At 34.2% G+C, this 12,404-nt stretch overlaps 1 protein-coding gene across 7 annotated transcripts in view; it reads left to right on the top strand.

The window, feature by feature from the left end:
* DNAH12 (dynein axonemal heavy chain 12) overlaps positions 1-12,404 on the top strand; it is a 313,559-nt gene that overhangs the window by 199,517 nt on the left and 101,638 nt on the right. For all 7 annotated transcript variants that reach the window (XR_013162717.1, XM_077128914.1, XM_077128917.1 and 4 more), the window contains 4 exons: positions 2,674-2,868; positions 6,046-6,179; positions 7,736-7,898; positions 8,549-8,629. Coding sequence is in view for 6 of the 7 variants with exons in the window: in XM_077128914.1 (XP_076985029.1) it covers positions 2,674-2,868; positions 6,046-6,179; positions 7,736-7,898; positions 8,549-8,629 (573 nt within the window). In the remaining variant the exon portion in view is untranslated. The remainder of the gene's footprint in view (positions 1-2,673; positions 2,869-6,045; positions 6,180-7,735; positions 7,899-8,548; positions 8,630-12,404) is intronic.

Genomic DNA, 12,404 nt, shown 5'->3' on the forward strand with positions numbered 1-12,404 from the left:
TGTCTGTTTATATATTATATAGTGACTCTTAAGCTATTTGTGCTCTGAAGAAAGAGAAATGTAGGATTTAAAATAAAAGCTAACTGGGAAAAAAAAAGCTAACTGGTCCTGAGCACTTTTTTAAGGAACTATTTTAAGTGTTCACACAAAATAATTCATTTGATCCCTCAAGAACCCCCACATGTACATGCTCTCTTTCTGGTTTTAAAGAGGAGGAAACTAAGTTACAGAAAGATTAAATGAATTGCCCCAAGGTCACATAGGTAATAAGTGACAAGCAGGGACTCGAACTCTGGAAGTTTGAGTCCAGCGCTATGGCGCCTAACTTGAAATAAGATGCCTTTCTTATATGGAGATGTACAGAGATAGGAAATTAAAAATGACCCTTAATCTTACTACTACTATAGTATTTACATATATAAATACTATAAGAATAAAGTTAGAGAATTCAAATAGTTTAGGAACATAAAAACTTTTCAAGAAAAGATAGGATGTCCATGAAAAATGAAAGCTTTCTTCCTACTCTTGTAAAGTTCATTTCATGAAAACTAACCACTATTAACAGTCCTTTGTGACTGCTTCCATGTAAATGTATGTGTGCTCACACACAAGCATCTGTACGTATTTTCAGTTTAGAAAAGGATCATATTACACATATTGTTATATTACTTGGGTTTTTTTTTTCACTTATTTTATCTTGCCAATCTTCCCATATCACATACATAGATATGCCTCATTATATTTAACAGTTGTGTAAAATTCTAATGTACAGATGCTTTATAATGTTTTAACAGTCCCTTACTAATGGACATTTCCGTTGTTTCCATTTTTTCTTTTAAAAATAACGTTGTGAGAAAATATAGCAAATGTTAAGAATTGTTACATCTTGGTGAAGGATGTGTGGGAGTTATTCAAACTGTTCTAAATTTTTCTCGGTATGTTTGAAATTGTTTATAATAAAAAGCAAAATTTTAAAAATGAAAATAAAAATAATGTTGAATTATATTCCTGTAGCTATATCATGGTGAACTTTTTTTTTAACTTTTTTATTAATTAAAAAAAATTAACAAACAAAACATTAAGATATCATTCCATTCTACATATACAATCAGTAATTCTTAATATCATCACATAGTTGCATATTCATCATTTCTTAGTACATTTGCATTGATTTAGAAAAAGAAATAAAAAGACAACAGAAAAAGAAATAAAATGATAATAGAGAAAAAAAAACTATACATACCATACCCCTTACCCCTTGCTTTCATTTACCACTAGCCTTTCAAACTGAATTTATTTTAACATTTGTTCCCCCTATTATTTATTTATTATTATTTTTTTATTAATTAAAAAAATTAACTAACACAACATTTAGAAATCATTCCATTTTACATATACAATCAATAATTCTTAATATCATCACATAGATGCATATTCATCATTTCTTAGTACATTTGCATCGATTTAGAAAAAGAAATAGAAACACAACAGAAAAAGAAATAAAATGATAATAGAGAGAAAAAAATAAAAAAATTAAAAATTAAAAATTAAAAAATCTATACCTCAGATGCAGCTTCATTCAGTGTTTTAACATAATTACATTACAATTAGGTAGTATTGTGCTGTCCATTTCTGAGTTTTTGTATCCAGTCCTGTTGCACCATCTGTATCCCTTCAGCTCCAATTACCCATTATCTTACCCTATTTCTATCTCCTGATGGTCTCTGTTACCAATGACATATTCCAAGTTTATTCTCTAATGTCGGTTCACATCAGTGGGACCATGCAGTATTTGTCCTTTAGTTTTTGGCTAGTCTCACTCAGCATAATGTTCTCTAGGTCCATCCATGTTATTACATGCTTCATAAGTTTATCCTGTCTTAAAGCTGCATAATATTCCATCGTATGCATATACCACAGTTTGTTTAGCCACTCGTCTGTTGATGGACATTTTGGCTGTTTCCATCTCTTTGCAATTGTAAATAATGCTGCTATAAACATTGGTGTGCAAATGTCCGTTTGTGTCTTTGCCCTTAAGTCCTTTGAGTAGATACCTAGCAGTGGTATTGCTGGGTCGTATGGCAATTCTATATTCAGCTTTTTGAGGAACCGCCAAACTGCCTTCCACAGTGGTTGCACCATTTGACATTCCCATCAACAGTGGATAAGTGTGCCTCTTTCTCCACATCCTCTCCAGCACTTGTCATTTTCTGTTTTGTTGATAATGGCCATTCTGGTGGGTGTGAGATGATATCTCATTGTGGTTTTGATTTGCATTTCTCTAATGGCCAGGGACATTGAGCATCTCTTCATGTGCCTTTTGGCCATTTGTATTTCCTCTTCTGAGAGGTGTCTGTTCAAGTCTTTTTCCCATTTTGTAACTGGATTGGCTGTCTTTTTGTTGTTGAGTTGAACAATCTCTTTATACATGGTGAACTTTTTGAAACTATCTCTGAGGAATAAATCTTGGCAGATGTTATTTTTAAATCATAGAATTATAGTTATAAGAGGTCTCAAAGTGCAAACTGTATTAAAGCCAATATACTGATATAAAAACATTTTAAAAGATATGTACAGTGGGGAAAATAAAACTTCTTAAGATTCCAATGTCCATTAATCAATCAGTTTGTGAATTTTTTATTTATTAGGCTTTTATTTTCTGGTATACCTTAGGGTGTTCGCCCGGTAGCCCAGGCTGGCAATAAACATGATGAACTCAGTCCCTTAGCCTTGTTTGCTTTCTTTGTGAACCGCTGCAAAGATAATCTTCATGTTGTAGTGGCCTTTAGCCCCATTGGAGATGCTTTTCGGAATCGCCTGAGACAATTTCCATCCCTCATCAACTGCTGTACCATTGATTGGTTTCAGGTTTGTAATTTTTTCTTGTTTTGAAACTAACTCTTTTGGAAGTTACTGAAATTTCATTTAAGCTACATTGATATATATTCAACAAGTGTTTCATGATAACTTACAGTAATGACAGGCATAGCTTTTGGCACCAGGGACTGATAAGATATGATCCCCACATGGCGCTCACACTAGTCTAGAAGACAGAAAAGACAATCAGCAATCACAGTTATATAAAAGAGCCATAATCTTAGCAGGCAAAGGATGTACATATGAAAATAGTGACTCTCTGAAGTATGAAGGTGTGTCAGTCATATAGAGGGGATAGTGTGTGCAAAGTCAGAAGGGTAGAGAGAACACGACTCATTAGGGCAAGTGCGAATGGTTTGGTATAGGTGATTGGCAATTGAGGGTGGCTGGAGAGAAATTGGAGCATTGGATAGGTGCCAGGTTATAAAGGGGTTTGTAGGTGTACCTAGGAATTAGATTTTATCCCAAAGACATTGTGGGGGCATTAACATTTTTAGCTAATTTATTTTTTAGGAAAAAAATATTTGAAGGCTGTGGGATGGATAATTGCAGTGGGGAAAAAACTAGAAGAGCAATTGGTCAACAATTTCTGTTATGCCAGTAGCAAATGACCACCTCACTTAACCTTCAGGCAAATTGTCACTGCCCCTGAAAGACCTTCAGTTATTGATATTCTTAAGAACAATAGTTCATGGTGCCTCCTACTGAATTGTTTTATGCCCGATAGAATATGGGGAAGAGGTTGACTCCAGATAATATTTTTAAAAATAATTTCAGATACTAATTTGTTTTATTCTATTTAGCCTATTTGTTATCAATTACATGGTTGAAAAACAAGTTTTGCCTTTTTGAGTATTACACAGATATTTCAGCAAGTGAATGTTCTAGTGTTTGAGCTACAATAAAAACTGTGTGAATCAATTTTGCCTCAAGTACCTTATCTTAATATTGCTTCCCTTAACTAGCCAACAACAGAAAACAAAACCTGCCCAATCATAAGTTCTTCTTTTTGAAATCTTGTACATACTATTCTACTTTTGGATACCTTTTTCCATACTGTGAATCTTACAATTCTATTATAAGAGAATATTAGGAAAAGGTGAAGTTGAAAATTGAAAAAAGATAAGGGAGATGAAATGGATAACAAAAACTTTATTCTTACAATGAAGCATTGGAGAGAGAGAGCCTGTGTCAGAGGGGTGATAGGATTGTTTGGGGCCTGAGCTTCTGAAACTCCAGAAGTGAGTGTAAACCACTATTTATCACCCACTCAGAAGAAAGGCCTTGACTTTTTGGATAGATAGCTAGTCGACAAGTAGGATGTATATTTACCAGAGGTACCAAAACAATTCAGAGTATAAGTAATTATTAGATTGTTTCTGTATGAAATATTTCATATGCATTAACACTGGCATTCTTACTCCATTTGTATGTCAAGTACCCTAAGAGATTCCTGCAATAAACTAAATATTGAAGGGATAATGTAGGAATTGAAGGTATAGACAGAAAGAGAATCGTATAAACTAGTCTGAGCTAGCATGAGCTCTTTGTCAGCCATGTCATCAGGCAAAAACAATGAAAATTTAACAAGATCTGATAAAGGTTGGCAAAAAAAAATTTTAGAAGGCTATTTGGAATATGAATTACATCAACTGTTAAATAATAAATCTTATACCCAGGACATATGCTTTGCAATATTAGTTTATCCTGATATGGGAGATATACTATTGGTTACCTATCTGTATTAGTCAGGATTCTCTAGGCAAACAGAACCAGCAGGAGATATATATAAATATTATGAGATGTTTATGAGAATTGTCTCATGTGGCTATAGGGAAGGGCAAGTCCAAATTCCATAGGACAGGCTGCAATCTGGAAACTCCAATGAAGGTTCTTAGTGAATTCCCCAGGAAAAGCTGGCTGGCTGGAGTAGAAATGGAAATTCTCTCTTCTGACTGCTAAAATCATCACTTTTCCCTTTAAAGCCTTCAACTGACTGGGTGAGACTTCTCTAATTTTTGAAGGCAGTCTCCTCAGTTGATTGTAGAAGTAATCAGTCACAGATGCAATCAACCTACTGATGATTTAACTCCACAAAACATCCTCATAGTGACAATCAGACCAGTGCTTGCTTGACAAAACAAGTGGACACATAACCTGGCCGAGTTGACACATGAACTTTACCATCAGTCAATAATAGTGTTCCCTTTCCCTTGGCTAGTGCTTGGTTTATAGAAGAGCTTTGCTTGTCCTATTCCTTAACTAATGGGTTCTAATAAGATAAGCACTGCTGGGGAGATTTGGGGAAAAGTATTCTTCATGATAAAAAGAGACTTACGGTAGGAAAATGGGCCTTCTTTGTCTCTCAATCTTGTTACATAGTTGCAGCAATCATTTTGACACCATGATGGGACAAGCCAAGGGTGACAGTAAAGTACACGGAATGGTGGAGCAAAGAGACGGAAAGAACCTAGATCCCTGATGACATGGTTGAGCTTCTAAATTAAACAGTCCTGGAAATATCCACCTTTTGGATATTTGTTTGAAGGCACAGTCACTTTATCCATGAAAATTCTAACTGCCATGATAGATTAAACTATCATGATTATCAGGTCAATTAAAAACAAAACAATCAGAACTCAAAGACAAGTCTTTTTAATGTTTTTAATAATATGTAAATTCATATGATATTTAATCTAGCATTGTAAAACATTTTGATCTTAATATCTTTAGAAGCCTCTTTTGAGGTTTAAAATATATTAATACAATAATTCCACACAAGTATAATTTATTAATACATATGTGTACACTGGCATTATATGCAGAAAACATTTTTTGCTAATGGGGTACTTGATCAAAAAACTTTGAATGTCACTAGGATAAAGGACCAAATTCCAAACAAAATTAATCTTGACATGCATACTGTCTACTATAAAGGAAAAAATTTTCAGGCAAATTGTTTAATCTAAATTCAAGGAAATCTTTCATAGTTGTATTTGTGATCTCAGTCCCCCCAATTCTATTTTCCCCACTTAGATTTTAAATTTACCAACCCCCAATTCTTCATCCATAGGAATATACTTCATTTATATAGTTGGAGGAGCACTACTTATTTTAAATTTAATAATTAAATTTAAAGTTAATATTGTTTTTCTTTTTTCTTTTTAGCCATGGCCTGAAGATGCTCTTGAACTTGTAGCTGTGAAATTCTTAGAAACACTGGAGCTAACTGACCTTGAACGACAAGAGATAGTTCCAATCTGTAAACACTTTCACACCTCCATTATGGATCTTTCAGAAAGGTTAATATAGATAAAATTTTAAATGACAATAGCGTGTTTTTGTGAAAGTATAGAGTTTAATCTGATTTGTATGTCTTCTAAATCTTCCTGATAATTTAGAAAGATATCTGATAATTGCTCTCAGCAGGCAAGTTATAGAAAGTTACTTGTATTAGTTAGAGTTCTCTAGAGAAACAGAATCAACAGGAAGTATTCGTAAATATAAAATTTATAAAACTGTCTCACGTAACCATGGGAATGAGTCCAAAATCTGAAGGGCAGGCTGTGAAGCTGATGATTCCAATAGAAGGTCTGGACGAACTCCACAGGAGAGCTCTCTGGCCCAAGCAGAAAGAGAGACTGTCTCTTCTGAATCCTCCTTAAAAGGCTTCCAGTGATTAGATTAAGCATCACTCATTAAAGAAGACACTCCCCTTGGCTGATTACAAATGGAATCAGCTGTGGATGCAGCCAACGTGATCATGATTTAATTCTATGAAATGTCCTCATAGCAACAGACAGGCCAGCACTTGCCCAACCAGACAAACAGGTACCACCACCTGGCCAAGTTGACACATGAATCTGACCTTGACACTACTTAATCTAGTTATAATGAAAGGGGGAATTTATTATATAGATACAGGGATGTCTCATAAAGTTTAAAGAAAAGAATACAGGTGGATCTCATAAGTGACTAGAAGTAGGAGTCACTTGCATACCACCAGAAACCCAGAAATGCTTTTTCTGTGTTCTCATCCTTGCTTCTCTCTAGGCATCTGCTTGCTTCTTTCTCTTTTCAGAGTGATTTTTTTATTTTCTATTGCATATGGGAAACTGGCTGCCTCTCTGCTCTCAAGTTTACTTCCTGCATTTCCAGAGACAGAAAGCTCCCTATTCTGTATTTCCAGAAAATAAAATGTACTTAGCCTTATTTGTGTCCACTGCCCACGCCTGGTTCAATAAGCTCTGGGTTAGGGAACAAACATTGCTGCTGGGGCACTGGATGGCAGTTCTCAGAGAAGGGGAGCTGTTTAACAGGCTGTGAATACTCATAAATTGTCTGTTTTACCTGAATTAATCTCTGAGCTCCTTATTTCAAAGGCGCATAGCCAAAGTGCTTAATACATTGCCTATCCAGGGTCAAATAGCCAACCTGCATGCTTAGTTTGGACAGTGTCACCAAGCAGGGGGCTCTACTCCACATAGTTACCATGAAACATTATTGTGTCCATTGCTTTCAAGTGCCTGGGTAGTAATAGTATAATTGTGGCTTTATCCCATTCAACTGGTGCACAACATATTTGTGTAAAGCGTAAAATATGCTAAAAGGGCATGTATCTTTCCCACATGTGTCTTAGATACATTTGATGATTTGTGATTTTTAAATACAATGACATTTTGCAGGCAAAAAATTAGGGTGTGGTTATATGTAGAATTCTAGAGTTTGATAAAGTTCAAATGTTCAGCAGCTTCTAAATGGAAATTAATCTTTATTCTTTTACATTACATTGAATTTACCTCCTCCTCTATGAAACTTCATTACTTATAGTAAAATGTGCAATCTGCCTCTCTTTTAGGTTCTTGCAGGAGTTAGGACGGCATAACTATGTGACTGCTACTTCTTATCTTGAACTGATTGCCTCATTTCGACAGCTTTTGACTCAGAAGCGACAAGCAGTCATGAAAGCAAAACGACGATACACAAATGGGCTTGACAAATTAGCTTTCGCTGGATCTCAGGTAAATTTTATGAGCTGTGCAAAAGTAATATATGTAGTAAAAGATAAAAGAAATAGTAATGATAGCTATAGTTTACTGAAAATATCTTATTGCCACCCTTTACATGCATTTCTTCAATTATACCTTATTACATTCCGTGAAGTAGACACTCATGATTGTCATTTTACAGATGAGGAAAGAGAGTTTTAGAGAAATTCAGTGAGTTGCCCAGATCAGATAGACTCAAATATATCCTGTTTTATTTTTAGCTATCATTTTTGTACTTTGAGAGAAAGTCCAGGTTGACTTTTTACTGTAACAATGGTTAAAAAAAAATTGGGTTTTTTTTTAAAAAGTTGAATACTAGTAATACTTAGTAGCATTAGTACAATACAAACACCTGAGGTTTGAGTGGTTCACCTTTGCACTGTATACAGTGTACAGAGAATAACATAGATACCTTGAGCTGCCACCTTCTTTTCTATCTGCATTTCTACTATGACAACTGCATCCTCCCACTGCTCTGTCATATAGTCAAGGAAGATAGTCATTTTTGGCCACATACTCCCAATTTAGTTTATAATTCAAAGAACTGGCAGAAAAAGTTAAGGTTCTTTAGCCCCAATACTTTATCATACATTTAATTCCTATTTTTTGTGCTCGTTTCCAAGGTTGGTGAAATGAAGAAGGAGCTTGTTCAATTACAGCCCAAATTGGAAGAAGCTAAAATTGAAAATGCGCATATGATGCAGGTAGAGTATTTTGAATATTTTTTTTTTATTGATCTCAAAAGACAATTGATTAACTCGTGTGTGAGACTAAAGCAAAAAATGTTTATTTGGTACAAAATTTATATTTTGACTAGTGTGTTTCCTAATATAACTTATATAGACAGTATAATAACACTGTACTTGTGTTACATAAGTTATTATGTTACATAACTGTACTTACGGTTTCATGAACACCATAAGTACATGAAACCTTGAGTAGGACATGAGATTTTGTAGGTTTGTCCAGAGTGATGCCCCGATAAATCCCAGGGTGATTTGAACAATGAATAAACACATATTTGCAAAGTCCTCTTGGAGGAATGAGGAGAAAGGGGGAAAACTCAACTTCCCCACGTGGAGAATTCCTGATATTCTTGCAAGCAGTGGGGACAACCAAATCAATATGCTGAGCCCTCAATCTTGGGGATTGTTCATCTGAAACTTATCCCCACAAAGGATAGGCTTCTCGACCAAAAGGGGGAAGAGAGAAATGAGACAAAATAAAGTGTCAATGGCTGAGAGATTTGAAACAGAGTTGAGAGTTTATCCTGGAGGTTATTCTTATGCATTAAGTAGATATCATCTTGTTATTCAAGATGTAATGGAGAGGCTGGAGGGAAGTGCTTGAAAATGTAGAGCTGTGTTCCAGTAGCCATGTTTCTTGAAGATGATTGTATAATGATATAGCTTTCTCAATGTGACTGTGTGATTGTGAAAAATTTGTGTCTCATGCTCCTTTTATCTACGGTATGGACAGATGAGTAAAACATATGAATTAAGAATAAATAAATAATAGGGGGAACAAATGTTAAAATAAATTGAGTAGATTCAAATGCTAGCGACCAGTGAAAGGGAGTGGTAAGGGGTATAGAAAAAATAGGAGAAACAAAGGCTAAAATAATTAGGTAAATGGAAATACTAGCAGTCAATGAGAGGGTGGGGTTAAGGGGTATGGTATATATGAATTTTTTTTCTTTTTATTTCTTTTTCTGAATTGATGCAAATGGTCTAAGAAATGATCATGGTGATAAATATACAACTATGTGATGATACTGTGAGTTACTGATTATATACCAGGAGTGGAATGATCATATGGTAAGAATGTTTGTGTTTATATGTTGTTATGTTTTTAAAAAATTAAAAATTAAAAAAAGACAATTGAGATGTGGAAAATAAGCCTTACTTTTTTTTTTTTTTTTTTTTTTTTTTTAGTTTTTTGCCACTAGATTTTAGTGACTTTCCTTTTTCTATTGAAGTTACTATCTTGCTGGGTCCCATGTGAGTTCCATCATATTTGAGGGGAGATGGGAATCTCATTACCTAAGTAGGTCACATATATTTGAATTTCTCCTCTTCCTATTCTGGGCACGTCTGTCCTTCATAATAATGGATTGGGTTCCCTACTTTTCAAATATTCTTTTTTTTAATCAGCTTTATTGAGATATAGTCACACACTATAAAATCTATCCAAAGTATGTAATCGGTGGATCACAGTATCATCAAATAATTCTGCACTCATAATCACAATTGATTTTGGAACATTTTTATTATTCAAAAAAATAAAAAGCCAAACATCCTATACCCTTTATCCCCCTCTAGTATTAGACCACAAGCATTGCTGTGGTACATTTGTTACTGTTGATGAACGATATTAAAATATTACTATTAATTATAGTCTATAGTTTGCAATAGGTACATATTTCCCATATATCCCTCTATTCTTTACTCCTTCTAATAGTGACATACATTTGTTCTAGTTCATAAAAGGAACATTTTTATATTTGTACTATTAATCACAGTCATTGTCCACCAGAGTTCCCTGTGTTATATAGTTCCATATATAACCTTTATCTATTACCTTTCGTTCTAGTGACATACACAATCCTAAATTTCCCTCTTTCAACCACAATTACCCTCACAATTCAGCACTGTTAAATACACTCGCAATAATGTGCTACCATCAGTTCTATCATTTCCAAACATTTAGAATCAACCTTATTAAAAATTCTGTACAAATTAATGTCACCTTCCATTCTCCATATTCATTCTATCTCCTGGTAATCCATATTCTTGATTTTAACTTTGTGAGTTTATTTATTATAATTAGTTCACATTAGTGAGATAATATAATATCTTTCCTTTTCTGTATGACTCAATATAATCTCCTCAAGGTTCGTTCATGTTATTACATGCTTCTTACTGCTGCATAATACTCCATCATATGTATATACCACATTTTGTTTATCTGTTCATCAGTTGACATTGGGGTTGTTTCCATCTTTTGGCAATTGCTGATAATGCCGTTGTGAACACTATTGTACAAATGTCTGTTTGTATCCCTTCTTTCAGTTATTCTGGGTATATACTTAGTAGTGGATTTACCGGATCATATGGCAGTTCTGTATGGAAGAGAAACCACCTCTTCTCAGGAAGAGGAACCACCAAACTGCCTTCCACAGTGACTGTACCATTTTACATTCTCACTAGCAGTGAATAAGTTTTCTATTTCTCCATATCCTCTACAACACTTGTAGTTTCCTGTTTAATAGTGGCCATTCTTGTACATGTGAAATTATATATCAGTGTGGTTTTGGTTTGCATTGCCATATTAGCTGGTGATATTGAGTATCTTTTCATGTGCTTTTTAGCCATTTGTATTTCCTCTTTGGAGAAAAATATTCAAGTCTTCTGCCCACTTTTTAGTTGGGTTGTTTGTCTTTTTATTGTTCAGTTGTAGAATTTATACATATATGTCCTGGATATTAGATACTTATCAGATATGTGGTTTCCAAATATTTTCTTCCATTGAGTAGGCTACCTTTTCACTCTTTTGACAAAGTCCTTTGAAGAACAAAATATTCAATTTTGAAGAGGTCCCATGTACTTAGTTTTTCTTTTGTTGCTTGTGCTTTGGTGTAAGGTCTAAAAAACCACCATCTTTCACAGTATTTTGAAGATGTTTTCCTACATTTTCTTCTAGGAGTTTTATTGTCCTGGATTTCATATTTAGGTTTTTAATCCATTTTGAGGTAATTTTTGTATAGGATGTCAGATAAGGGTCCTCTTTCATTCTGTGGGATATGGATATCCAGTTCTCTCAGTGCCAGTTCTTAAAGAGACTATTAACACGCAGTTGAGTAGATTTGGCAGCCTTTCAAAAATCAATCTGACCATAGGTCTGAGGGTCTCCTTCTGAACACTCAATTCTTTTTAATTGATCAGTATGTCTATCTTTATGCCAGTACCATGCTGTTTTGAAGAACATGGCTTTGTAATATGCTTTAAATCAGAAAGCAAATATTCCAACTTTGTTCTTCTATTTTGATATATATTTGGCTATTTGGGGCCCCTTACCATACCAAATAAATTTGATAATTAGCTTTTCCATTTCTACAAAGTAGGCTGCTAGAATTTTGATTGGTATTTCATGAAATATGTAAATTTGGGTACAACTGACATCTTAGCAGCATTTAGCTTTACAACCCGTGAACTCAGAATGTCCTTCCATTTATTAGGCCTTCTTTAATTTCTTTCAGCAATATTTTGTAGTTTTCTCGATGAAGATCCTTTATACCCTTGGTTAAGTTTATTCCTAGATATTTGATTCTTTAGTTGCTAATATAAATGGAATTTTTTTCTTGATTTCTTCCTCATATAGCTTAATACTAGTGTGTGGAAATACTACTGATTTTTGCGTATCAATCTTCTATCCTGCCATTTTGCTGAACTCATTAATTAACTCTAGTAGCTTTATCAT

Source organism: Tamandua tetradactyla, chromosome 15 (genome assembly GCF_023851605.1).
Source record: "Tamandua tetradactyla isolate mTamTet1 chromosome 15, mTamTet1.pri, whole genome shotgun sequence".
In the NCBI taxonomy this organism is placed as follows: Eukaryota; Metazoa; Chordata; class Mammalia; order Pilosa; family Myrmecophagidae; genus Tamandua; species Tamandua tetradactyla.